Source organism: Pongo pygmaeus, chromosome 23 (assembly GCF_028885625.2).
Source record: "Pongo pygmaeus isolate AG05252 chromosome 23, NHGRI_mPonPyg2-v2.0_pri, whole genome shotgun sequence".
NCBI classification, from domain to species: Eukaryota; Metazoa; Chordata; class Mammalia; order Primates; family Hominidae; genus Pongo; species Pongo pygmaeus.
Genome location: NC_085931.1, coordinates 61,404,653 through 61,431,775, shown reverse-complemented (window position 1 = coordinate 61,431,775; position 27,123 = coordinate 61,404,653). Strand labels below are relative to the sequence as shown.

The window sequence follows — 27,123 nt, the reverse complement described above, 5'->3', positions numbered from 1 at the left end:
CCCTGGCTCTGCCTCCTTTACTGAGCACGCTCGGCCTCGATCTCTCACCCGCGGTGCCGGACTCAGGCCGGAAGTACGCCGCGGCCCGGGCCTCACCACCTTCACGCGCTGCCGGCGTTCCCGTGACGCATTTCCGGCGCGCCCGCCCTAGCGCTCTTCACACTGGCGCGGCTGTGACGCGACGGAGGCGGCGGGAGCGGGAGCTGTGGGCACTTTCCACGGGTGAGGCCTGGAGAACGGGTGGACGTGCAGGCTAGAACCCGGGACCTGCCTGGCTGCGCCCCCAGACTCTCCGCTTCCCACGAGCCTCGGAGTGGCACCCTCTCCTGGCCGTCTTCTCTCGTGGGGCCCGAAGAACGGGTGCAAAGCCGAGTTCGTCCACTGTACTGCGCGGGCGCGCGTTTCGTTCTTCGGGTTTGCCGCGGTTCTGTGACTCCCTAAAGGTTGAGGGCTACTGAATAGGAGAAACGCCGAGCTGGCTTCTGGTGGGCTGCCGGGCGCTGGGCAGCGTGCTTGGGCTGGGCAGGGCAGGGCGTGTTTACTCTGAGTAGAGCAACCGCAAGACCTTTAAAAATACCAGTTCTGAGCTTCGGCGTTGGAGAGGCCGCCTGTCATTCAGCCTCTTCAGACCCTCTCTCACTCCCTGTCTTCCGGAGCGTGAGTGAAGTCCGGGTGAGGTGTTTTCCCACACGCCGGGGGCCCGGAGCTGAGAAGGGGCATGGCCAGCATCACGCAGCTGTTCGACGACCTGTGTGAGGCCCTCCTGCCGGCTGCCAAGACTCACCTGGGCCAGCGCAGTGTGAACCGGAAGAGGGCAAAGCGGAGCCTCAAGAAGGTGGCCTACAACGCTCTTTTCACAAATCTTTTTCAAGATGAGACTCAACAGCTGCAGCCTGACATGTCAAAACTACCAGCGAGAAACAAGATCCTCATGTTGTCCTTTGACTTGAGAGTGGGTGGCCTGGGCCCCAAGGCCGACCGTTTGGAGGAGCTTGTGGAGGAGCTTGAAGCAGCCCCTTGCTGTCCGCTTTTGGAGGTGGGGTCTGTTTTGGACCTCCTGGTTCAGCTGGCAGGGAGTGGTCCCCCTCAAGTTCTGCCGAGAAAACGAGACTACTTCCTTAACAACAAGCATGTGGGGAGAAACGTTCCGTACAGCGGCTATGATTGCGACGACCTGAGTGTGTTTGAGATGGACGTTCAGTCTCTGATCTCCAGAGAAGAGTGTTTGTGTCACAGCATGATCCAGGAAACACTTCAGGTTATGGAGGCTCCTCCAGGCACTGGCCTGCCCACCGCCGGGCTCTTCTCATTTGGTGACCCTTGTGGTGACAGGTTCGAGAGAGACACCCGGGTCTCGCTCTTCGGAGCCCTTGTGCACAGCCGCACTTATGACATGGACGTCCGACTGGGCCTGCCCCCCGTGCCAGACAATGCGGACCTCTCTGGGCTGGCCATCAAGGTAGAATGTTTGGTTTTTCGTCTTTCATCTCTCTCGGGGTTTGGAAAATGCTTTCTGTGACCTTTCTTCTTCTTCTTTTTTTTTTTTTTGAGGCAGGGTCTCACTCTGTCACCCAGGCTGGAGTGCAGTGGCGCGATCTTGGCTCACCGCAACCTCGACTTTCTGGGCTCAAGCAATTCTCGTACCCTCAGCCTCCCAAGTAGCTGAAATTACAGGCACCTGCCACCACGCCCGGCTTAATTTTTTTTTTTTTTTTTTGAGATGGAGTCTTGCTCTGTTGCCCAGGCTGGAGTGCGGTGGCGCGATCTCAGCTTACTGTAACATCCGCCTCCCGGGGGTCAAGTGATTCTCCTACCTCAGCCTCCCGAGTAGCTGGGATTCAGGTGCACGCCACCACACCCAGCTAATTTTTGTATTTTTAGTAGAGACGGGGTTTCACCATGCTGACTAGGCTGGTCTTGAACTCCTGACCTCTTGATCCGCCTGCCTCGGCCTCCTAAAGTGCTGGGATTACAGGCGTGAGCCACCATGCCCAACTAATTTTTGTATTTTTAGTAGAGGCGGGGTTTCACCATGTTGGCCAGGCTGGTCTTGAACTCCTGACCTCAAATGATCCACCCGTCTCGGCCTCCCAAAGTGCTGGGATTACAGGCATGAGCCACTGTGGCTGGCCCAGTGACCTTCCTTTTATCATGGTAAAAGGGGGGATAGTCTGGTGGCTGCATTGTCCTGAGGTGGGGCTGCTGGAGTGGGCTTACTGGCGGCCACCCTCCTCTGCAGCGACAGTGCTGCCCACCTGCCGGCCAAAGCAACATGCTGCTTTTCATCTTTACCTAACGGGGCATGTCGTTAAGCCACCTCTGCCTTCTAGAGCTGCCATTTAAATTGAAGTTAATTAAAACAAGATAAAAAATTCAGTTCCTCAGCCCCATAAGCCACATTTCAAGTGCTCAGTAGCCACGTGTGGCAAAAGTGTTCATGTTCTGTAATTCGTGCAATTGGATATGCTTTTGCTGTCTGTCGCCTGAGGCTTTCCCATGGTACTATGTAGCTCCTCATTTGAGTTTTGTATTTTATTGCTTTATCAGTGTTGCCAAAAGGATACATTGTTACTAGTCGTTCTATTCTTATGCAATAGCTAGGTGATTTAGAAACATACATAACGCTACAGCAAATGTCTTGGTGTACAGCAGTTTTGTTTTGTTTTTTGTTTTTGAGACAAGTCTTGCTCTGTCGCCCAGGCTGGAGTGCAGTGGTGTCGTCTCGGCTCACTGCAACCTCCATCCCCTGGGTTCAAGCCATTCTCCTGCCTCAGCCTCCTAAGTATCTGGGACTACAGGCGTGTGTCACCACACGCAGCTAATTTTTGTATTTTATGTGTTTGTATTTTTTTTTTTTTGATTTGGTTTTTTTTTTTTTTTTTTTGACACAGTCTCGCTCTGTCGCCTAGGCTGGAGTGCGGTGGCACAATCTTGGCTCACTGCAAGCTCTGCCTCCCAGGTTCACGCCATTCTCCCGCCTCAGCCTCCCGAGTAGCTGGGACTACAAGCACCTGCCACCACGCCTTGCGAATTTTTTATATTTTCAGTAGAGACGGGGTTTCACCGTGGTAGCCAGGATGGTCTCGATCTCCTGACCTCGTGATCTGCCCGCCTTGGCCTCCCAAAGTGCTGGGATTACAGGCGTCAGCCCGGCCTGATTTTTCTTTTTTTTTTTTGAGATGGAGTCTTGTGTAGGGACCAGCCCTACAGGGTCTGTGGGTTTTTCTCCCCGTGTGCGGAGACGAGAGATGGTAGAAATAAAGACACAAGACAGAGATAAAAGAAAAAACAGGAGGGCCCGGGGGACCACTACCACCAAGACGCGGAGACCGGTAGTGGCCCCAAATGCCAGGCTGCGCTGTTATTTATTCGATACAAGGCAAAAGGGGCAGGGTAAGGAGTGTGAGTCATCGCCAATGATAGGTAAGGTCACGTGGGTCACGTGTCCACTGGACAGGGGAGCCCTTCCCTGTTTGGCAGCCGAGGCGGAGAAAGAGGAGACAGCTTACGCCATTATTTTTGCATTTCAGAGACTTTTAGTACTTTCACTAATTTGCTACTGCTATCTAGAAGGCAGAGCCAGGTGTACAGGATGGAACATGAAAGCGGACCAGGAGCGTGACCGCTGAAGCACAGCATCACAGGGAGACGTTTAGGCCTCTGGATAACTGCGGGCAGGCCTGACTGATGTCAGGCCCTCCACAAGAGGTGGTGGAGCAGCGTCTTCTCTAACTCCCCCAGGGAAAGGGAGACTCCCTTTCCCGGTCTGCTAAGTAGTGGGTGCTTTTCCTAGGCACTGACGCTACCGCTAGACCAAGGTCCGCTAGGTAACGGGCGTCTTCCCGGGTGCTGCTATTACCACTAGACCAAGGAGCCCTCTAGTGGCCCTGTCTGGGCATAACAGAAGGCTCACGCTCTTCTGGTCACTTCTCACCGTGTCCCTTCAGCTCCTACCTCTTTATGGCCTGGTTTCTCGTAAGTTATAATTGTAGAGCGAAGATTATTATAATATTGGAATAAGGAGTAATTGCTACAAACTAATGATTAATAATGTTCACATATAATCATATTTATGACCTATAGTATAACTATTCTTGTTCTATATATTTTCTTTATTATACTAGAACAGCTGGTGCCCTCGGTCTCTTGCCTTGGCACCTGGGTGGCTTGCCGCCCACAGTCTTGCTCTGTCGGCCAGGCTGGAGTGTGGTGGCGCAGTCTCGGCTCACTGCAACCTCCGCTTCCCAGGTTCAAGCAATTCTCCTGCCTCAGCCTCCTGAGTAGCTGGGACCACAGGTGCCCACCACCGCGCCTGACTGATTTTTATATTTTTAGTAGAGACGGAGTTTCACCTTGCTGGCCAGGATGGTCTCGAACTCCTGACCTCAGGTGATCCACCCGCCTCAGCCTCCCGTAGTGCTGGGATTACAGGCGTGAGCCACCGCGCCTGGCCCCGGTGTACAGTAGTTTTTTAATGTTGAATGTGATTTTTTTATTCTGGGTTCCCTACATTGGAATTTCCAGGTCTGAGGCATCTCAAAAAGTTTCACTGTAAGTTCCACTGAGGCTTATGTGTTACATAGAATTGGAAATTGGCAGCCTTGACGAATTATTTTGTTTAATTCTTTAAATGGCTCATTGGTGGGAAACATTGTATGGTACACATGCGCTTGAGAAAAACAGAAGAAACATTTTGCTAGGTCTTTGCCTCTAACAAGTCAATGGAACTAGGTGGATAAAGTTCCTGGAATTCTCATCGCCCTTGGATGAAATGTGGACACAGGAATAAGTGGCGGTTTGCCCTTCCCTGTGTCTCCAGGTCCCACCGAGTGTGGATCAGTGGGAAGACGAAGGATTCCAGTCAGCGTCCAACTTGACTCCTGATTCCCAGTCTGAGCCCAGCGTGACCCCAGACGTGGACCTGTGGGAAGCCGCACTCACCTATGAGGCCAGCAAGCGGAGGTGCTGGGAGCGAGTCGGCTGGTGTGTGCCCTTCTTTGCCTTGGCATGCAGTGCCCCTACCCCTGATGAGCGTGGCCTTGGGTGGGGTGTGTGGGAGGCGTTGTGTACTCAGGGGTCCAGGCAGTTGTGATGGGTTAGTAACTAAGCTAGTGTCCAAAATTGACTGAGTCCTGGGAGTTAAGAGAGATGCAGAGAGGGAAGCACTAACAGCCTTTAAGGAGGCCTCACCTCCCCATCCAGTAACCAGATCACACCTGCTGGGCAGAGCTCACCTCCCCGTGCCAGTAACCAGATCACACCTGTCGGGCAGAGCGCACCTCCCTGTGCCAGTAACCAGATCACACCTGCCAGGCAGAGCAGTCGGGGCAGCTAAGTTATGTCCTTAAGAGCAAGAGAGCTGCCTGGCAGGCTGTGTGGTTAGTGTGAGGAAGAAATGCTCACTGGGCACGGGGTGCTGATGAAGGAGCCTTTTCCATCTGTGTCTAGAGGAATTGGGGTGCTGATGAACATGGAGCCTTTTCCGTCCGTGTCTGGAGGAGTTGGGAGGGGCAGTCTGGGCGATGAGAAGCTCCAGCTGCAGCAGCTTTTTCCTGACTGGTGCCAGCAGCTTGCTCTCTGGATGCGGTAGCCACTCACTTCCTGGCTCACCTGGGTCCAGAGGCCTCTGCACTCAGCACCTCTCAGAGTTTTTAACGTGGTGGTATCTTTTCATAACTCCCAGAACCCAGGTAGAGAATATGCATTTCGGCCGGGCGTGGTGGCTCACACCTGTAATCCCAGCACTTTGGGAAGCCGAGGCGGGCAGATCACTTGAAGTCAGGATTTTGAGACTGGCCTGGCCAACATGGTGAAACCCCATCTCTACTAAAAATACAAAAATTAGCCGGGTGTGGTGGCGCACGCTTGTAATCCCAACTACTCAGGAGATTGAGGCACAAGCATCGCTTGAACCCGGGAGGTGGAGTTTGCAGTGAGCCGAGATTGCACTACTGCACTCCAGCCTGGGCGACAGAGTGAGACTGTCTCAAAAAAACAAACAAACAAAAAAACACACATTTCCCCAAATGTTTGGCCATGGAATGCCCCGTTCACATCCAGTCCACTGGTGATCCTGGGGGTATCAGTTAGGGGAGTGTTGGGTGAAAGAGTCAGGGCTGGCCAGGAGCTGAGTGCTCTGGGATGCAGTGGCTGGGCTCTTGCAGCCTGGACAGGAGCATGTGCCCCCGGGCAGGTGAGCTTTCCTGACATCATGAAGATTCCCGCAGGGATGGCTATCTCCCTGCTTCCCAGCACAGTGGTGGTGGCCTTATCCTGACTGCCAGGGCCTTCCTGCCGTGTCACTTCCTGCTGGTGCATCAGTCAAAGCAAATCTCATGGTCCTGCTCTCTGCCAGTCCCTCACATGTTTAAAAACTGGCCTTTGGGAGGCTGAGGCGGGTGGATCACGAGGTCAGGAGATCGAGACCATCCTGGCTAACACAGTGAAACCCCATCTCTACTAAAAATACAAAAAATTAGCCAGGCGTGGTGGCGGGCGCCTGTGGTCGCAGCTACTGGGGAGGCTGAGGCAGGAGAATGGCGTGAACCCGGGAGGTGGAGCTTGCAGTGAGCGGATATCGCGCCACTGCACTCCAGCCGAGGTGACTGAGCAAGACTCCGTCTCAAAAAAGAAAAACTGGCCCTACAAGTTATTACTTTATTCTGTACATGTCTGCTAATAGTATTTTTTTCTCTTTTTTTGGTATTTATTTATTTATTGAGGCGGAGTCTCGTTCTGTTGCCCAGGTTGGAGTGCGGTGGCACCATCTCCAGCTCGCTGCAACCTCCGCCTCCCGGGTTCAAGTAATTCTCCCTGTCTCAGCCTCCTGAGTAGCTGGGATTACAGGCATCTGCCACCATGCCCAGCTAATTTTTGTAAAAACTCAGAACCTTCTAACACCAGGTTCCCTTCACCTGGAACATTCTTTAGCTCACCATAATTAGGCAACTCCCTTCATCCTAAACAAACTAGGTCCCCCAAACTCTCCCTCGTAAGTCTGTCTGTCTGTCTGTCTGTCTCTCTCTCTCTCTTTTCTTTTTCTTTCTTTGCACTTGTTGCCCAGGCTGGAGTGCAATGGCGCGATCTTGGCTCACTGCAACCTCTGCCTCCTGGGTTCAAGCGATTCTCCTGCCTCAGCCTCCCGAGTAGCTGGGATTACAGTGGGATTACAGGCATGTGCCACCATGCCTGGCTAATTTTGTATTTTCAGTAGAGATGGTGTTTCTCCATGTTGGTCAGGCTGGTCTTGAACTCCCAACCTCAGGTGATCCGCCCGCCTTGGCCTCCCAAAGTGCTGGGATTACAGGCATGAACCACTGCACCCAGCCTTTTTTTTGTTTGTTTTGAGATGAAGTCTCACTCTGACACCCAGGCTGGAATGCAGTGGTGTGGTCATGGCTCACTGCAACCTGCGCCTCCTGGGTTCAAGCAGTTCTCCCTGCCTCAGCCTCCTGAGTAGCTGGGATTACAGGGGTGCACCACCATGCATGGTTAATTTTTGTATTTTTAGTAGAGATGGGGTTTCACCATACACCATGTTGGTCAGGCTGGTCTTGAACTCCTGACCTCATGTGATCCACTTGCCTCAGCCTCCCAAAGTGCTGGGATTACAGACGTGAGCCACCTTGCTGGCTGCATTTCATTTATTGGCTCCCCCTTTTCTAGGTTCTTTTTTTTCTTGGTCAGGCTGGTCTTGAACTCCTGACCTCATGTGATCCACTTGCCTCAGCCTCCCAAAGTGCTGGGATTACAGGCGTGAGCCACCTTGCTGGCTGCATTTCATTTATTAGCTCCCCCTTTTCTAGGTTCATTTTTTCGGGTTGCTGATTAGGAGACATGGTCACTCACTCTCCTCATCACCCTGTTCTGAATACGCTGGAGACTGCGGAGCTCTGGCACGGTGGGGGCCCGGCGGGGGCCCAGCGGTGGTTCCTACAGGGAGGTGCTGCTGTGTGCCTGGCAGTGTGCTGAGCACAGCCTGGGCAGCTCCTGTAGGGACCTTCTCTGCCCAGGGCCCTGCAGAGTGAAAGTGCTGTGGTCATCTCAGTGTCCAGCGGCTGACCTGCACAGGGCCACACAGTGGCTGGACCTGAGTTTACATCCCCTGGGCCCCTCTACTCCCTGATCCCACGGCCCCTGACACTGCAGTCGGGTCAGCCTGATGCTGTGGTTCAAGTTCCTTTGGCAAATCGTTTGGTCTTGTTTCATTTTAAATCCCAGCCACCTGCTAGTTTCCTGCTGTGATGAGCTCTGACCAGCAGGTGGCTAGAGAAACTGCCGCCCAGCCAGAAATGGAGCCCTCTCCACTCTCCAAGACATCAACCCTGCTGTCCCACAGGTCCCAGGACCCCACGGGGGCCACTCTCCCCTACTGTAGCCCACCCTGAGAGCCAGCATTGTCTGACTGCTCACGGCCCTCTCTGCTGCTGAGCTGCAAGGGCTGGGTTAAGGCGGAGGGAGGCCTTTCAGACCCTGGAATGGTCTCTTTCTCTGCATGTGCCACCCATCTGGGGGAAGCATTTTGCTACATTTTGGGCTGTGTTCTCCCTGGGGACCTGTGGCGGGGTGGGTGTTCACTCCATAGCCTGCAGGATGCTGCGCTGTGTCTTTGTGTTTCCGCTGTGGGCTTTTTTTCTCAGCTCTGAGTCACCAAGAGGGGTGTGCAGCCATGGCAGTGCTGGGGTCCAGTCCTGGAGGAGATAGGGTGGAAGTGGCTGCAGGGGGAAGCAGGATTGTGCCCACAGCCTGCACCCCTGCTGAGGCTATCTGCAGGAAGAAATGCAGGGGGCAGACAGAGGCTCTGAGAGGCTGTGTGTTTCTCATGCTTATCTCATCCTGAGGGAGCCTGGGCAGGCGTCTGGGGTCCAGAGCGGCCCCACCTGCTGACTGGACACCTCAGGGCTGGTCTTCTTCCTCCTGCCCCCTCCAGCCCACACTCTACATAGCAGAGGTGGCCAGTAAAAGTGTGTTTCTTGGAGCTGATTGTTTTTGCAGGGAGGACGGGGGTGTGAGTGTGTTCAGCGCCAGTACATGTGGTTTCACAGCCTCGGCACCAGCAGAAGGCAAATTCCTCAGAGTTGCACGTGCCCAGGGCTGCCAGTATCAGCCCACCTTGCTTGTTTTTGTCTTAAAAATCTGTGACCTTGGCCAGGTGCAGTGGCTCACGCCTGTAATCCCAGCACTTTGGGAGGCTGAGGTGGGCGGATCACGAGGTCAGGAGATCGAGACCAGGCACGTGCCTGTAGTCCTAGCTGCTCGGGAGGCTGAGGCAGGAGAGTTGTGTGAACCCAGGAGGCAGAGGTTGCAATGAGCTGAGATCGTGCCACTGCACTTCGGCCTGGGTGACAGAGCGAGACTCCATCTCAAAAAAAAAAAATTGTGAATTTTTTTTCTGTATCTATCTCTTAATGGTTTTTCTGAGGTGGGGTAGTAAAATTTATATAGTGTTTTTACCGTCTTAACCAGTTGTACAGCTTTGTAATGCTGTGTGTATTTTCACTGCTGCACAGCAAATCTGCAGGAAACTCTGAACCCATTAAACAGCTCCCCATTCACTCCGCTTTTTTTTTTTTTCTGAGATGGAGTCTTGCTCTGTTGCTCAGGCTGGAGTGCAGTGGCACGATCTTGGCTCACTGCAATCTCCACCTCCCGGGTTCAAGCCATTCTCCTGCCTTAGCCTCCCGAGCAGCTGGGATTATAGGTCCATGCCACCACGCCCAGCTAATTTTTGTGTTTTTAGTAGACTCAGGGTTTCACCATGTTGGCCAGGCTGGTCTTGAACTCCTGACCTCATGATCTGCCGTTCTTGGCCTCCCAAAGTGTTGGGATTATAGGCGTGAGCCACCGCGCCTGGCCTCCACTTTCCGTCTCTAGGATTTTGGCCCCTGTAGGGGCCTCATGTAAGTGGAGTTGCACAGTGTTTTGTGATGGCTCATTTTACTCCACTTGGTGTCCTTGAGTGCTCCCTGTGGAGGTAGTGTTTGTGATGGCTCATTGCACTCTACGTGGCGTCCTTGAGTGCTGTGCCTTCTGGAGCACGTGTCTGAGCTGCCTTCCTTTTTAAGGCTGAATGATGGGCAGGGATCTGCATGGACTGCCTGTATTTATCCTCCTCTGTCGGATGCTCAGGCCCCTCTCCCCCTGGCTGTTGTGGATGATGTTGCTGTGGACGGGGGTGTGGATGCTGCCGTGGACAGGCGTGTGGATGTTTCCGTGGACCTGGGTGTGGATGCTGCCGTGGACCTGGGTGTGGATGCTGCCGTGGACGGGGTGTGGATGGTGCTGCTGTGGACGGGGTGTGGATGATGCTGCTGTGGACAGGGGTTGTGGATGGTGCTGCCGTGGACTGGGGTGTGGATGATGCTGCCATGAATAGGGGTGTAGATGCTGCCATGGACTGGGGTGTGGATGCTGCCATGGACGCAGGTGTGGATGATGCTGTAGTGGATAGGGTTGTGATGTTCCCGTGGACAGGGGTGTGGCTGATGCTGCCGTGGATGGGGTTGTGGGTGATGCTGCCGTGGATGGTGGGGTGTGGGTGATGCTGCCGTGGACGGGGGCGGGTGTGGGTGATGCTGCCGTAGACCTGGGTGTGGATGCTGTGGACAGGGGTGTGGATGATGCTGCCATGGATGGATGTGGGTGATGCTGCCGTGGACCTGGGTGTGGATGATGCTGCTGTGGGTGTGGATGCTGCTGTGGACAGGGGTGTGGATGATGCTGCCATGGATGGATGTGGGTGATGCTGCCGTGGACCTGGGTGTGGATGCTGCCATGGACCTGGGTGTGGATGCTGCTGTGGGCAGGGGTGTGGATGATGCTGCCATGGACGGGGGTGTGGATGATGCTGCCATGGATGGGGGTGTGGATGATGCTGCCGTGAATAGGGGTGTGGATGCTGCCATGGACGCAGGTGTGGATGATGCTGTGGTGGATAGGGGTGTGGCTGATGCTGCCGTGGATGGGGGGGGTGTGTGTGGATGATGCTGCCGTGGACGGGGGGTGTGGGTGATGCTGCCGTGGACGGGGGGTGTGGGTGATGCTGCCGTGGACCTGGGTGTGGATGATGCTGCCGTGGACGGGTGTGGATGATGCTGCCGTGGATGGGGGTGTAGATGCTGCCATGGACTGGGGTGTGGGTGCTGCCATGGACGCGGGTGTGGGTGATGCTGCAGTGGATAGGGTTGTGGATGATGTTCCTGTGGACAGGGGTGTGGCTGATGCTGCCATGGATGGGGGTGTGGGTGATGCTGTCGTGGACCTGGGTGTGGATGCTGTTGTGTATATGGGTGTACAAATCTTGTTTTGTTTCTAACAGAAGAATACTTTATGAGTGAGTCACCATCTTAAGGGCCACTGGCATGGCCTGGGGTGCTCTTCCAGGACTGGGCCGGTCAGATACCCCCGGCCATGCCCAGGACCCCAGGCAGGTGCCCTGGAACACTTTTCCACATGAGTTGTCCCGATAGATTCGATTGTGCTGGTATTCACAGCAGCAGCATCCACAAAAGGCTGGGTGGTGAGCTGACATTCGTACCTGGCTGTTTCTTAGAGTTTATTTTGAATCACTTCCATTCTTCTGTTCGTGCCCATTCCCGAGAGAAAGCACCCTGGTGCTCATGGCCTCTGTTCTGCTGCCTCACAGCCCCCCTGGCCACAGAGAGGGGCCTCACCTGACGGAGGCGGGAAGGGACGCTTTCGACAAGTTCTGCAGGCTCCGCCAAGGGGAGCTCCAGCTGCTTGCCGGGGGCGTCCTACAGGCCCCGCAGCCCATGCTGGTGAAGGAGTGCGAGCTGGTGAAAGATGTGCTGAACGTCTTAATTGGGGTCGTGTCTGCCACGTTTTCCCTCTGCCAGGTGAGAACTGCTCACTCTCGGCCACAGTGGTGGGCTGGCCTGCCCTCCACCACGCACTGCCCAGCCCTTTATGGGGCAGAACAAGCCTCAGTGCAGGGAGTGGGGAGTGGCAGGGAAGGCCAGCTCCGAGGACCACCAGTGATGACAGCCAGAGTCATCCCATTTTGGTTCTGGAAAGTGTTAATTTATGCATGTCCTTTTAGAAAACTGCAGAGAAATAACATGTTTATTGCTGTCGACAAAGCGATAGAAAATGTTTCTCCCCCCATTTCCATTTCTGTCCTGGAGAAGTGCCAGGCGCCTTCCGAGCCTTCCCACCGCTTGGGAGGAGCACCTGCCTGCCCAGAGCGTCCCGAGATTGGGGCCTGCGCTGCTCTTCTCACTGGACATGGTGTCATGCGGGATGGGGCTGGGACTTGCTGGTTCTGGCACCAGCTGCAGTTTAGCCAGCCCTCTTGCTGGACACTGAAGAAGTAAATGGATGTATTCAGAAAAATGAAGTCTTGCTCTGCAGCTTTTTCATTTAAGTGCTTATCCCCTTCCTTTGTCTTAAATGTTCTTTTATGGTGGCCATTCTTAGACTTCAGAATGGACTAGAAGCACAGCCAGTGACTGCCCCAGAAAAGTGCTCACCAGCAAGCTCCAGCTGCTGCCGGCACTGAGGGCGCCTGTTCTCAACACCATGCTCACAGCTCATCTTGTCTGTCTTGGGGATAGCCTTACTGTGTGGAACCAACCCTGACTCTTTTTTTTTTTTTTTTTTGAGACAGGATCTCTCACTTTTGTCCAGGCTGGAGTGCAGTGGCACCATCACAGCTCACAGTAGCCTCAATCTCCTGGGCTGAATCTCAATCCTCCCACCTTAGCCTCCCATGTAGCTGGGACTACAGGCACGTACCACCAAACTCAGCTCATTTTTTTTTCTTTTTCTTTCTTTTTTTTTTTTTTTTTGAGACAGAGTCTCGCTCTGTTGCTCAGTCTGGAGTGTAACAACACGGTCTCGGCTCACTGCAAACTCCGCCTCGCAGGTTCAAGCAATTCTCCTGCCTCAGCCTCCCGAGTAGCTGGGATTACAGGTGCATGTCACTATGGCTGGCTAATTTTTGTATTTTTAGTGGAGACGGGGTTTCACCATGTTGCTCAGGCTGGTCTCTGACTCCTGACCTAAAGTGATCCGCCCACCTCAGCCTCCCAAAGTGCTAGGATTACAGGCGTGAGCCACCACGCCCGGCCCACCCAGCTAATTTTTAAAATGCTTGAAGAGATGGGGTCTTGCCGTGTTGCCCAGGCTGGTCTTGAACTCCCAGGCTCAAGTGATCTGCCTGCCTCAGCCTCCCAAAGTCCTGGGATTGCAGGTGTGAGCCACCACACCCGGCCCCTACTTTTCATTTCTGATTTTAGTAACTTGATTTTTTTCTCTTGTTTTCATAGTCATCTTTTTTTTTTTTTTTTCTTTTTTGAGATGTCGCCCAGGCTGGAGTGCAGTGGCGCGATCTCGGCTCACTCCAAGTTCCGCCTCCTGGGTTCACGGCATTCTCCTGCCTCAGCCTCCCGAGTAGCTGGGACTACAGGCGCCCGCCACTGTGCCCGGCTAATTTTTTGTATTTTTAGTAGAGACGGGGTTTCACCGTGTTAGCCAGGATGGTCTCTTATCTCCTGACCTTGTGATCCACCTGCTTCGGCCTCCCAAAGTGCTAGGATTACAGGTGTGAGCCACCGCGCCCAGCCCTAGTCATCTTTTTTCTTAATTATTCTAGCTAAGACTTGTCAATTTTGTTGATCTTTTCAAAGAGCCAACTTTTTGTTTGGTTCTCTCTATTGTTTTTCTATTTTGTATTTTTTTTTTCTTTTTGAGGTGGATTCTCACTGTGTCGCCCAGGCTGGAGTGCAGTGGTGCAATCTCGGTTCACTGCAGCCTCCGCCTCCTGGGTTCAAGTGATTCTCCTGCCTCAGCCTCCCAAGTAGCTGGGATTACAGGCGTGGACTACCATGCCTGGCTAATTTTTGTATTTTTAGTGGAGATGGGGTTTCAGCATGTTGACCAGGCTGGTCTCGAACTCCTGACCTCAAGTGATTGCACCCACCTTGGCCTCCCAAATTGTTGGTGTTACAGGTGTGAGCCACTGTGCTGGGCCTACTCTGTATTTATTTCTGCTCTAATTATTATTTGTTTCCTTCTGCTAGTTTTGGGATTAACTGGGTTTTTGTTTGTTTGTTTGTTTGTTTTGAGATAGAGTCTCGCTCTGTTGCCCAGGCTGGAGTGCAATGGCGTGATCTCAGCTTACTGCAACCTCTTCCTCCTGGGTTTAAGCAATTCTCCTGCCTCAGCCTCCTGCGTAGCTGGGACTACAGGTGCACACCACCACGCCTGGCTAATTTTTGTATTTTTAGTAGAGACGGGGCTTTGCCATGTCGGCCAGGCTCGTCATGAACTCCTGACCTGAAGTGATCCACCCGCCTCGGCCTCCTGAAGTGCTGGGATTACAGGCGTTGAGCCACCATGCCTGGCCTAACTTTTAAAAATTTTTTAGAGATGGGGGTCTTGCTATGTTGCCCAGGCTGGTCTCAGACTTCTGGGCTCAAGTGATCTTCCTGCCTCAGCCTCCCAAAGTTCTGGGATTATAGGTGTGAGCCACTGTGCTTGGCCTAACAGCTCTTTTTAAAGTCTCTCTTTAGGGTTACACGGTGCTGTTGTGTTTAGGGTTACACAGTGCTGTTGTGGTTTGGTATCTTGTTCCTTTGTAATGTGGGATATCTCTTTTCCTTCCTAACGTGGATATTTGCAGCTGTAACCTCCCTGCTGGCTTCTGCTACACCCCATTCGTTTTGGTTGTCATGAGCCCTCTATTGGGGGTCTCCACTCTGGTTATAAACATATTGCGGAGAATGTGCCGTGGCGAGTCTTTGTGCATCTTCCATCATTTCCTCTAATTCATCCCGAAGAGTCGAATGAGCAGGTCTCACGGCCATCATGTTTTATAGCTTCTGCCCCAGGAGGCTGTCTGTGTACTTGCATCCTGTGGAAGGTGTTCTGTTTTTTTCTACCCTTTTCTACACTTGGCATTTTAAACATGTATTTTTCAGTGTGGTCAGTGAGGATTTGTGCCTCGGTTTGGTCCCTTGGTGTAGGAGTTCTAGGTATGCCTTCTGGGCATTTGCTTTTGGGTCCTCGGGGCACTCTAGGTGGTGTGGGGTTGGGTGCAAGGGTGGAGGGCACCTTACTGGGGGTCTGGGTGCCTGGCCTCTGTGACCGGTGTTCTATGCCCCTGTGCAGCCGGCCCAGGCCTTTGTGGTGAAGCGGGGCGTCCACGTGTCAGGAGCGTCTCCCGAGAGCATCAGCAGCCTGCTCTCGGAAGTGGCCGAGTATGGGACCTGCTACACGCGCCTGAGTCACTTCTCTCTGCAGCCCGTCCTGGACTCTTTGTACAGCAAGGGCCTCGTGTTCCAGGTATGGCCTTCACCTCATGGTTGTCACACACCTTTGTGAGAACGGTGCACATGACCTGGAAAAGAGAATCTCAGAGGTTCTTCTGCAGGACCAGAGAGTCTAAACCTTTTCTTTCCTTGCTAACATCTGAAACCTGATAGTGGCTCTTGAGGGATGGGTCAGTGAGGATGTTTTACCTCACTAGAAACCTGGGGCAGATGTGTGTGGTCCCTGGGGTGTGTGGGAGACAGGTGCAGCCAGCATTAGGAGTGCACAGGGCAGGAAAGGTGTGAGTGGGGCTCTTACTGCCTGCTCCCCAGTGGGCCCGGCACATTGCGGATGACTGACAGGGCAGGGCCCTCCTGTTGGGTGAATTTAGATTGCTGGGATTTCTGAGCCAAGTCTGGCTCTGGAAGCTGCTGTTTGGTGAGTCTTGAAGTTGGCTCATGTGCTGGGAAGAGGCCCATGGGACCGGGGCTGCACCTTGAGTGGGAGAGAATAGGCAGGCAGATGATGGGGCATTTGGGGGATTGAGAGGAGGGTGTTGGGGAAGGTGGGCAGAGAGCCCTGGAGGAGCCAGGCGGCGCGGCCTCTTTTGACTGTTGCTGCTGCAGCAGGGACTGTCGGGTGGGGTGATGTGAGATTTAGGTTTTAGACAGGCTGTGGAGATGGGCATGGTGGGAGCTGCATGGGGCGGGGAGAGCTTCTAGTCAGAGACTCAGCCCTGGGGGACTTGAGAGCTAGAGATGGTGGAGAAGGGGTCAGAGCAGGGGACACTGAGAAGGGCTGGACTGTGGTTCTTGCTCATCTGGCAGGCATAGCCAGGCGGCTCCTGGGGTGGGTGGACTGAGATTGGTCCAGGGTGCCCCTGTCTTAGTGTGACCTGCAGGGCCTGCTGCTGTGGCATTGCCCAGGATGCTGGTGCCACTGAGACAGCTGCAGCCCTCACAGCACTAGTGTCTGTGCACAGAGCACGGCCGCCATTTCCCCCATCACCCCCCCAGCCCCTTTGCCACGCCCCTGGGGCAGCTGGTCTCAGATGAGAGGAAGGGTTGGTGGTGGGCGCCCCTGGGGCAGCTGGTCTCAGATGAGAGGAAGGGTTGGTGGCGGGCCACAGCTTCTGGCTTCTTGTGGATGGGCTGCATTTCCACCTGGCCCGGTGGCGGGACGTGGCTCACAGAGGCCCACTGCTTGGAAATGGAGCCCAGAGCTGAGGCAGGAAACAAAGCACTGTGCCCAGCACTGGTGCCCCTCAGGCCCCCGGCACAGCTGTGTCCATGTGCCTAGCCGCCTTCCTCCCAGCCTCTTTGCCCACAGGCCTTCACCAGTGGCCTGAGGAGGTACCTGCAGTATTACCGGGCCTGTGTCCTTTCCACTCCGCCAACCCTGAGCCTCCTCACCATTGGTTTTCTCTTCAAGAAACTTGGCCGGCAGCTCAGGTGAGCCTCAGCATGGCAGCTGAGCAGGGGACTTTGCGGGAGCAGTGTGGGGCTTGCTGGGTGTTGGAGGGTTTGCCCTGCTCCCTGGCAAGGAGGGCCTGTGAGAACAGCCCTCAGCAGGCGACTGGATGGCCCCTTGGCCGGCCGAGTTCACCAGGTGCCGGGTGCTGAGCGGGTGTGTCTGCCATGGGCCCACAACAGCTGGTCCCATCCAGGCCCTCCAGGCCCGGTGGCTCCTGCCTAATTGGCACACAGGGTCCCTGGGGATGTGGCGTCTGGTACACACAAGCTGGTTAGTGAGCAACCAGGCTTGGAGGCTATTGGCAAGTGCTGTCAGAGAAAGAAGAGTGAGGGGTTGGGCGTTGGGAGTGGTAGGAGAGGCAACCTTCCAGGCAGAGGAGCAGAGTGTGGCAGTGCCAAGGAGACCCAAGGGCTGAGACACTGCAGGGCAGGGGAGCTGGGCTGTGAAGGGTGCAAGTTGTGGCAGATGCTTGGTACCACTGTGTGGATGGGAGGGGCTCTCAGGTGCAGCCCCTGGAAGCGGGAGGATCAGGGTGATTCGTGTGTTGGCCAGAGCCTGGGAGGGAGGGAGGGCCTGTTGGGTGTGGCTACTTCAGTGGGGTGTGTGTGGACCGTGCAGGGGCACAGGGCTGCGCACGAGTCCTGCAGGGAGCCCATTTCTGGGTCGTTGGGGTGCATATGGTTTTTAAAGCCTGCATCTAAAGTCAGTTGCTCCACGGAGCATGAAGATATGTAGATTTTGCTCACAATCTGATCCAGGCCTGGGGACCCTGAGCCCGGTCACGTGGTCTGATCCTGCCTCTGGGTCTAGGTACCTGGCCGAGCTCTGTGGCGTTGGCGCTGTGCTCCCGGGCACCTGTGGAGGAGGCCCCAGGGCCGCGTTTCCCACCGTGAGTTCTGCGTCCCTGCCAAGTGTGTCAGCCTGGCGGGCTCCAGGAAAGGGGGGCGGCTGAGCGTGTCCCTGGAGGGCTGCTGCCGGCAGGGTTGCGCCTCATTCCCAGCGCTGGGTGCACTGAGCTGCCCCCCGCCCCGTCCCCTTTGCGGTCTGCAGGGCGTGAAGCTGCTGTCCTACCTCTACCAGGAGGCGCTGCACAACTGCAGCAACGAGCACTACCCTGTGCTGCTGTCCCTGCTGAAGACCAGCTGCGAGCCCTACACCCGGTGGGCAGTGGGCTGGGCAGGCACAGTGGGCTGGGCAGGCGCGGCGGGCGTGCACTCCCACCAGGCAGACATTTGAGAGCAGTCCCTTGTCAGACACCTGCTGAATGTGGGGATCACACAGGAAGGGGAGGGCAGGATAGGTGGACTGGGCAGGAGCCCCCAACCCCCCCACCCGAACCCCACTCCACACCCCCCACCCTGCCCCCACTCCATCCCGCCCCTCATGGATGGCCACACCCCACCCCACCTCTCACAGCCACGCCCCCACCTTGCCCCTCACTGACAGCCACGCCCCCACCCCGCCCCTCACTGACAGCCACGCCCCCACCCCCGCCCCTCACTGCTGGCCCCACCCACCTCCGCTGACCACACCTACCCCTGCTGCTCCCCCACTGCAGGTTCATTCATGACTGGGTGTACAGCGGGGTGTTCAGAGACGCTTATGGCGAGTTCATGATTCAGGTGAACCACGAGTACCTCAGCTTCCGAGGTAGGTGGCAGCTGGTTGCGGGGCAGGGGTCCGTGCCTGTGGGCCTGGGTTCAGGGCCATGGCCATGCCAGCCACCCTGGTGTTCACCCTACCTTAGATAAGTTGTACTGGACACATGGCTATGTGCTCATCTCCAAAGAGGTGGAGGACTGTGTTCCCGTGTTTCTGAAGCACATTGCCCACGACATATACGTCTGCGGGAAGACCATTAACCTGCTGAAGCTCTGCTGCCCCCGGGTGAGGAGGGGCTCATGCGTGGGGAAGAGAGGGGCCAGTCTTCCCTGGGGCTGAGGCTGGGGCTGAGTGCTGGTGGCTGTGCTTGCGTCCCCTTTGGCAGCATTACCTCTGTTGGTCCGACGTCCCCGTCCCCCGGATCTCGGTGATTTTCTCCCTTGAGGAGTTGAAGGAGATTGAGAAGGACTGTGCCGTCTACGTTGGGCGCATGGAGAGGGTGGCCCGCCACAGCTCTGTCAGCAAGGAGGAGAAGGTGCGTGGCACCACGGGTCTCGGGGGCTTTCTTTGCCCCTGCCTCTGCTTCCTGGGGTCTCAGGTTGGTGGGGCGGACATGAGGGCTGTGCAAGATGGGGGCCTCCCTTCTGGCATTTTCTGTCCTGGCAGTGGCCTGGGTGGGTGCCAAGGGGGATTTGAGATGAAGGGTGGGTGCCAAGGGGGAGCTGAGATGAATGTCCTGGAGCCAGATGCCAGGCAGGGGCTCTGTCTTCTCCTCCTGGGTCTGGGTGGCTCAGCCTGAAGCCCAGGCTTTGCTGGCGTGGGAAACTCCGCTGGGGCCTCCCCGGGCCCGCCGGCTGTGGACAGACAGTCCTGGCTGCACTCTAGGGCGGTAGGGCCTATGGTCCTGCACTCAGATGGCCTTTGCCCTTTGCAAGCCCCCCTCCTGCTGGGAAGGGACAGTGTGTCAGGGACGGGCCACGCCTCTCCTGTGTCCTCTGGGAGGGGCTTAGTGGTACAGTCAGTGCCATTCCCAGGAACACCCTTTCTGGCCTGGTGCCTGGTGGGCAGCAGGGATACTTGGGCAGGGGCAGGCCTAAGAGGCTGAGCAGGGAAGCCCCCTCTCTGAGGCCTCTTGGTTTTCTTCCAGGGTGGGCACACACAGCCTGGGGTCCTCAGCCCCAGATTTCTCTGTGAGAGCCGGTCAGCTCCTGTCCGTGGCCTGGAGCCAGCCTTGCCACTGCTGAGAGCCTGGGAGGTGGGGGAGGGGTGGCGGGGGGTTGGTGTCCTGCCATCACCTGGTCCTTCCTCGAACCCTTGGACCATGTGTCTCCCGTGCTGGCCCTGAGTCCACAGGTGTCCTGGGCATCCTAGGTGAGGGGTCAGAGGATTAGGTTGCTTTTTTTCTTCTTTGAGACAGGGTCTCATTGTGTTGGCCAGGAGGCTGGAGTGCAGTGGCTGGAACATGGCTCACTGCAGCCTCCACCTCCCAGGCTCAAGGGATCCTCCTGCCTGAGCTCCCCTGACCCCCACCAAGTAGTTGATACTACAGGCACCTGCCACTACACCTGGCTAATTTTTGTATTTTTAGTAGAGATGAGGTTTTGCTATGTTGTCCAGGCTGGTCTCTAACTCCTAAGCTCATGTGATCTACCCACCTCGGCCTCCCAAAGTGCCAGGATTACAGGCATGAGCCACTGCGCCCGGCCAGGATGCTTTGATTACCAGTTGTCTTTCTCAGGAGTTACGTATGGAAATTGCAAAACAAGAATTAATCGCTCATGCCCGGGAAGCAGCATCCAGGGTCCTGAGTGCACTGAGTGGTAAGTGGCCCCAAGTCCTCCCTTCTGCAGTTCTGGAGGGCCTTACTGGGGCCTCCTTGTGACAGTGCGCCCCTTACTGTCCCAATGTAGACCGGCAGATGTCAGAACGGATGGCCTTGGACGCCCGGAAGCGTGAGCAGTTTCAGAGGCTGAAAGAACAGTTTGTGAAGGACCAGGAGGTGGGTAGGACCTGTCCCTGCGGGGTCAGGCCTGTCAGTCCTGATTTCACAGGACAGGCTCTGTGTGTTTTATAGCGACGCCAGGCGGCCAGGCAGGAGGAGCTGGATGATGACTTCAGCTACGCCCGTGAGCTCCGAGACAGGGAGAGAAGGCTGAAGTCCCTGGAGGAGGAGCTGGAGAGGAAGGCGAGGTAGGGCAGCCCGGGCTCCAGGCCCAGGGGTGAAGTGTGGCAGGGGCCCCGTAGCTCTGGCTTAATATTACTGATGATTTTACTGTTTGTTTTGAAAACCTTCAAACATACATTAAGGTAGAAAGACCAATATGCTGAACCCAGAGTGGCTGTGGGCATTCTGCTGTATCCAGGTGTCCTTAGCTGTTCTGCGTGTTGTCTTGTGGGTGGTTTGTATGGATTAGGGTTCAGGCAAGGCCTGCGTACTGTTTGGGGTCCTGTCTCTCTTTCTAAACATCCCCCCTTATTTATTTTTAAGTCTGTTATTGGTCAGACAGAGACAGGGCGTTTTTTTTTTTTTTAAACGGAGTCTTGCTCTGTCACCCAGGATGGAGTGCAGTGGCACAGTCTTGGCTCACTGTAACCTCCGCCTCCCAGGTTCAAGCAATTCTCCTGCCTCAGCCTCCTGAGTAGCTGTGATTACAGGCATCCGCCACCACATCCAGCTAATTTTTTGTATCTTTAGTAGAGATGGGGTTTCACCATGTTGGCCAGGCTGGTCTCAAACTCCTGACCTCAGGTGATCCATCTGCCTCGGCCTCCCAAAGTGCTGGGATTACAGGTGCAAGCCACCATGCTCAGCTGAGACAGGGCATTTGTCCAGCACAATATCTGAGTCTGTCTCCCAGTGCCATCACTGGCCTGTCCCAGGGTTTGTCCAGCACAGCATCTGAGTCTGTCTCCCTCTGCCGTCATCGGCCTGTCCCAGGGTTTGTCCAGCACAGCATCTGAGTCTGTCTCCCTCTGCCGTCATCGGCCTGTCCCAGGGTTTGTCCAGCACAGCATCTGAGTCTGTCTCCCTCTGCCGTCATCGGCCTGTCCCAGGGTTTGTCCAGCACAGCATCTGAGTCTGTCTCCCTGTGCTGTCATCGGCCTGTCCAGGGTTTGTCTAGCACAGCATCTGAGTCTGTCTCCCTGTGCCGTCATCGGCCTGTCCTGTGCTGTCATCAGGTTGTCCCAGGCTGAGTAGTGCTGGATCCTTCAAGGGGCTGTTCGGGGTTTTGGAGAGAGCCCCTCACAGGAGGGGCTGGCCGCTTCCTGCTCAGCCCCACGCGATGCTGTAGGTCCAAACCTTAGATCTGTTTATGGAGCCAGCGAGGGATGTGTGTGGAGGGGTTCGCATGCCTGTGTGCACGCATGTCCGTGTGTGCATTTATGCATGTGTACGTGTTCGTGCATGTATGTCAGTCGATACTGTCCTGTTAACACATGGAGAAAACCAGGCCTAGACACTACGTCTCTGGCCTGTGGCAGCCAAATTAGAGCTGGCCAGTCCAGGTTTGAGCCCAGTTGCCTGCTGGTGAGAAGCTCAAAATCATGGGGCACGATCAGTGAGGCAGGCTTTGAATTCAGCAAATAAAGTGTTTGTGTTGGTTTTGCTTCATGTGCTTTTTTGCATTAGTCTTCAGTTCTCAGGTTTGTACCTGTAGAAGGGGAAGAGGCCTAACTTCTTAGGGGCCTGGGGCCCTCGGCCTCCTGCTCACCCCTTGCTTCAGGCCACTCAGGATCGCATTCTGGTATTCGTCCAGCAGATGTTGCTGAGCCCTGGCTGGACGCTGACTCACCAGGGTCTCCCAGCCTGGCAGGTAGAAGGGCCTGCCTGGTGCTGCCCTGCAGGTGCTGTGAGGGCCCAGAGCTATGAGCCCCTGGTAGGGGGAGATGGGGGCAGGGGCCCACTGGGGCCTCTGTTATGGAGAACCATCCTGGCCTGAGGGGCGCCGGGTAGATGGGGTGGGGTGACTCTTGTGGCCGTGTCCTCTCTGGTGTGTGGCTTCAGGCAGGCTCTGGTCGACCACTACAGCAAGCTCTCTGCAGAGGCAGCTCGTCGGGAGCAGAAGGCGCTGTGGAGAATCCAGAGGCACCGACTGGAGAGTGCACGGCTTCGTTTTCTCTTAGAAGATGAGAAACACATTCAGGTATCTCTGCGGTTTCAGATCGTAGCTCTTCCCCTGGGCTTTGGGGGTCTGGGAACCCCGAGACTGCACACAGACCTACATGTTCTTCTAGGAGAGGGCTGGTGGCTCTCATGTTTGCGGCAGAGCACTGTCTCTCTCCCCGTGTGCCACCAAATTGCACAGATACAGGTGGTGAGGAGCTCGTGGTTTTGGAGTACTTTCTGCAGGCCCAGGGTCCCAGTGGAGCCCAGCACAAGCCTTGTCTGGTTCAGTGCACATGGCTGCCATGGGCGGTAGGGGCTGTGGCTTTGTGTGGGGTAGGGCCGTGCTTGCCTCCGGCTCTGCCGGTCACCCCTCTGGCTTGAATTTCAGGAGATGCTGAAAGCAGTGTCTGAGGCTCACCAGCCCCAGGAGCCGCCAGATGTCCTGTTAAGCGTGCACCCCCAGGTAAGCGGCGGAGCGGAACCCAGGGTGCTCTAGCTCTGAGCTGGGGGTGCCAGGCCTAGTGGTTTTCCCATAGCCCTGGGCACCTGGTGGTGGTCATGGCTGCAGAGCTGAACTTGGGGGACAGTTCGAGGACTGGGGGAGCCTGAGACCAGACTGGGTCTGATGTCACCTGTGTTTCAGGTCACATCTCCTGGCCCTGAGCACCCAGAGGGAGGCCAAGGCTGTGATTCTGGGTCTGCGGAGCAACACTCGGCTGCCTGGGATGGCCGGAACAGGCCAGGCCTGCTGACCCCACAGCCCCTTAAGCCTCTAGCAGTGGGGGCTGGTGGCACGGGGCTGCAGCAGGCGGAGGAGGCCAGACCCTTCTCTGACAGCCTCAGCATTGGAGACTTCCTACCTGTGGGCCCAGGGGCTGAGCCATCCATGCAGACTGGCATGGTCCCTCTCCTGGAGGTGGCGCTGCAGACCATTAACTTGGACCTGCCCCCCTCAGCTCCTGGGGAGGCACCCGCAGTAGCCAGCACTCAGCCCTCCAGGCCACAGGAGTACGACTTTAGTACTGTCCTGAGGCCAGCTGTGGCCACCTCACCTGCACCAGGGCCCCTGCAGGCTGCAGAGTGCAGCTTGGGCAGCTCAGGGCTACAGCTGTGGGAGGACAGCTGTGGGAAGCTGGATGCCTGTGGCTCCACCTTGCGGGAGACTCTGCCCCCTTCATACCCACCCAGGCGTGCTGCTCTGGAGGAGGGGAGCAGCCAGCCCACAGAGCAGCTCTGTGGGCAGGAGTCAGGGGGTGGTCTTCCCACAGGGGACTACGCTTCTAAAATAGCTCCCACCCGGCCACGGTGGAACACCCACGGGCACGTGTCTGATGCCAGCATCAGGGTCGGGGAGAACATGTCAGATGTGGCTCCCACCCGGCCACGGTGGAACACGCATGGGCACGTGTCTGACGCCAGCATCAGCTTGGGGGAGTCTGTGTCAGATGTGGCTCCCACTAGGCCACGGTGGAACATCCATGGACATGTGTCCAACGCCAGCATCAGGGTCGGGGAGAATGTGTCGGACGTGGCTCCCACCCGGCCACGGTGGAACATCCACGGACATGTGTCTGACACCAGCATCAGGTTTGGGGAGAACGTGTCGGACGTGGCTCCCACCCGGTCACGGTGGAACATCCACGGACATGTGTCCAACGCCAGCATCAGCTTGGGGGAGCCTGTGTCGGACGTGGCTCCCACCCGGCCACGGTGGAACACCCATGCACCCATCCCTCCGCCCCACGTGATGCTGGGGGAGCTCTCACCAGAAGCTGAGCCCAACACACCCAGGCCCCAACAGAGCCCCGCTGGCCACACGTCCCAGTCAGCACTCAGCCTGGGAGCACAGAGCACTGTGCTGGACTGTGGGCCACGGCTGCCTGTAGAAGTGGGGCCATCTCTGTCCTCCCCCAGCTTGGGCTGCGGGGAGGAGAGCATCAGCGTGGGGGAGAACGTGTCGGACGTGGCTCCCACCCAGCCATCGTGGCCCAACACCCCGGGAGACAGTGTCTCTGAAGAACTAGGTCAGAGTAGGGTGGCTGGTGGTCAGGAGTGGGACTGTGGGACCCACAGAGCCTGGGAGGTAGGCGGGCAGTGGGGTTGGTGGCATGTGAAGTTCCCCTCAGGCCTCCTTGTCAGCCAGGACCTGGGCTGCTGTGGGGGACATGGGAGGGGCTGCTTGAGTCAGGGCCAGCTCTGCTGTGTCCCCTCCACAGGCACTCGGCCCTGATGCCCTCATGTCCACTTGTGTCCACACAGGCCCTGGGAGGAGCGGGGACACTGAAGACCTCTCTCCAAGTTGGCCTCTGAACTCACAGGTTAGGTGGATGCAGCCTGGGGGTCCCACAGCAGGCAGGGAGGGCTCCATCCCTCTAGGTTATCACGCGGGTGGGTCCCACAGCAGGCAGGGAGGGCTCCATCCCTCTAGGTTACCACGCGGGTGGGTCCCACAGCAGGCAGGGAGGGTCCCACATGCGATTTTCCTTTTTTTGGCACAAGCTGGTTGTGGGGGCAGCGTGCGGTGGGGAGATGGTTCTGAGGCTGGTGTTTTGTTAGGAAGACACAGCTGCCCACAGCAGCCCAGGACCTGGTGAGGAGGAGGAGGAGGCAGGGGCGGCGGAGGCCCAGGGCAGGGAGCAGGCCTACCTGGCAGGCCTGGCAGGGCAGTACCATTTGGAGCGGTACCCGGACAGTTACGAGTCCATGTGTGAGTGCAGCAGCTGCTGCTGGCAGGGAGCCGTGGGCTGGCCGGTCCCCAGCACATGCTCCATCTCCTGTGGGTGGGGGCGGAGCCCTGGGCAGGCGGGTTCCCAGCACATGCTCCATCTCCTGTGGGCGGGGGCGGAGCCCTGGGCCGGCCAGTTCCCGGCACGTGTGTGCTCCATCTCCCGCAGCCGAGCCACCCATCGCCCACCTTTTGCGCCCTGTGCTTCCCCGGGCCTTCGCCTTCCCCGTGGACACCCAGGTCCAGTCTGCCACTGATGAGACTGCCGTGCAGCTGAGCGAGTTGCTGACGCTGCCCGTGCTCATGAAGCGCTCCATCACGGCACCATTGGCTGCCCAGTGAGTGCCCCTGCCCCAGTCTGCCCACCCATCCCGTCCTGGCCTGCCCTGACTCCAGCTCCCTCCTGCCAGCATCTCCTTGGTGAACAAGGCCGCTGTCGACTACTTCTTCGTGGAGCTGCACCTGGAGGCGCACTACGAGGCACTGCGGCACTTCCTGCTGATGGAGGATGGCGAGTTCGCCCAGTCCCTCAGCGACCTGCTCTTTGAGAAGGTGACCTCCAGACACAGAGTGGGCCAGTGGTAGAGGGGATGCCGTGGGAAAGGGGAGACTGGCTGCAGGCCCACAGCCCCCTGCTGCTCTGGCACAGCCCCATGGAGTGCCAGTGAGTGCCAGGCATGTGCTTGGGACTCCTGGGGATGCTGGTCCCTTTTCTGCCCAGCTTGGAGCTGGGCAAACGCCCGGAGAGCTGCTCAACCCGCTGGTGCTGAACTCTGTGCTGAGCAAGGCCCTGCAGTGCAGCCTGCATGGGGACACCGCGCACGCCTCCAACCTCTCTCTCGCTCTCAAGTACCTGCCCGAGGTGTTTGCCCCCAACGCCCCGGATGTGCTGAGCTGCCTAGAGCTCAGGTACAAGGTCAGCAGCAGCCCTGGTCACGGAGGATGGGACAGGGGCCTGCCTGTGGGATGCCTGCTGAGCCACACCTCCCGGCAGGTGGACTGGCCCCTCAACATTGTCATCACCGAGGGCTGCCTGAGCAAGTACAGCGGCGTCTTCTCCTTCCTGCTGCAGCTGAAGCTCATGATGTGGGCGCTCAAGGACGTCTGCTTCCACCTCAAGCGCACAGGTGAGGCCCCGCCGGAGCCCGGCGCCCCGTACCCCTGACTTGAGGCTGTGCTCACCTCTGCCCTCTGCCCTCTGCCAGCCCTGCTGAGCCACATGGCCAGCTCCGTGCAGTTCCGCCAGCTGCAGCTGTTCAAGCACGAGATGCAGCACTTCGTGAAGGTCATCCAGGGCTACATCGCCAACCAGATCCTGCACGTCACCTGGTGCGAGTTCAGGGCCAGGCTGGCCACCGTGGGTGACCTGGAGGAGATCCAGCGTGCGCATGCAGAGTACCTGCACAAGGCCGTCTTCAGGTGAGGCCTGGGCAGCGGCTGCGTCCCTGTGGTCACAGCTCAGCCCACCCAGCAGTACTGCTTCCCCCCAGGGGCCTGCTCACGGAGAAGGCGGCGCCTGTCATGAACATCATCCACAGCATCTTCAGCCTGGTACTCAAGTTCCGCAGCCAGCTCATCTCCCAGGCCTGGGGGCCCGCTGGGGGCCCGCGGGGTGCAGAGCACCCCAACTTTGCACTCATGCAGCAGTCCTACAACACCTTCAAGTACTACTCCCACTTTCTCTTCAAAGGTGAGGCCCACCCTGGCTGGGAGGGCTGCGGGGGGGCCACGGCGGGGCTCATACCATGGGCAAAAGCCTGAGCTGCTCGCTGGTCCCCAGTGGTGACCAAGCTGGTGAACCGGGGCTACCAGCCCCACCTGGAGGACTTTCTGCTGCGCATTAACTTCAACAACTACTACCAGGACGCCTGAGGCTGCTCTTCGGGGGACATGCACAATAAAGTGTCCTTGGACCCTGTCTGTATCTCTCTCTCCTGGGCAGGGT

At 56.9% G+C, this 27,123-nt stretch overlaps 1 protein-coding gene across 2 annotated transcripts; it reads left to right on the top strand.

Moving 5' to 3' along the window:
• Positions 1 to 4: 4 nt before the first annotated feature.
• On the top strand, positions 5 to 27,096 carry TUBGCP6 (tubulin gamma complex component 6). 2 transcript variants are annotated; one of them, XM_054470126.2, is made up of 25 exons: positions 5 to 1,459; positions 4,820 to 4,983; positions 11,645 to 11,855; positions 15,130 to 15,303; positions 16,600 to 16,721; positions 17,554 to 17,632; positions 17,794 to 17,903; positions 18,302 to 18,393; positions 18,491 to 18,630; positions 18,731 to 18,880; positions 20,084 to 20,165; positions 20,256 to 20,344; positions 20,420 to 20,535; positions 22,352 to 22,490; positions 22,842 to 22,916; positions 23,097 to 24,477; positions 24,713 to 24,771; positions 25,010 to 25,160; positions 25,348 to 25,516; positions 25,589 to 25,730; positions 25,900 to 26,094; positions 26,173 to 26,305; positions 26,384 to 26,597; positions 26,669 to 26,868; positions 26,959 to 27,096. In XM_054470126.2, exons 1-25 carry the CDS (start codon positions 719 to 721, stop codon positions 27,048 to 27,050), a joined length of 5,220 nt encoding a protein of 1,739 aa, XP_054326101.2. In that variant the 5' UTR covers positions 5 to 718; the 3' UTR covers positions 27,051 to 27,096. The 2 variants fall into 2 exon arrangements, 1 of the variants encoding a protein (XP_054326101.2); XR_008496802.2 differs by lacking the exons at positions 26,669 to 26,868; positions 26,959 to 27,096 and having other exon boundaries at positions 25,900 to 26,087; positions 26,384 to 26,521.
• The last annotated feature ends 27 nt before the right edge of the window (positions 27,097 to 27,123 follow it).

Excerpts from the sequence above, each read along its gene's own strand:
- TUBGCP6 (XM_054470126.2), top strand. The coding sequence starts at position 719 with ATGGCCAGCATCACGCAGCTGTTCGACGACCTGTGTGAGGCCCTCCTG. Across the intron at positions 1,460-4,819 it reads TCTCTGGGCTGGCCATCAAG|GTCCCACCGAGTGTGGATCA; the intron begins GTAGAATGTTTG and ends CTGTGTCTCCAG. Across the intron at positions 20,345-20,419 it reads AGTTTGTGAAGGACCAGGAG|CGACGCCAGGCGGCCAGGCA; the intron begins GTGGGTAGGACC and ends TGTGTTTTATAG.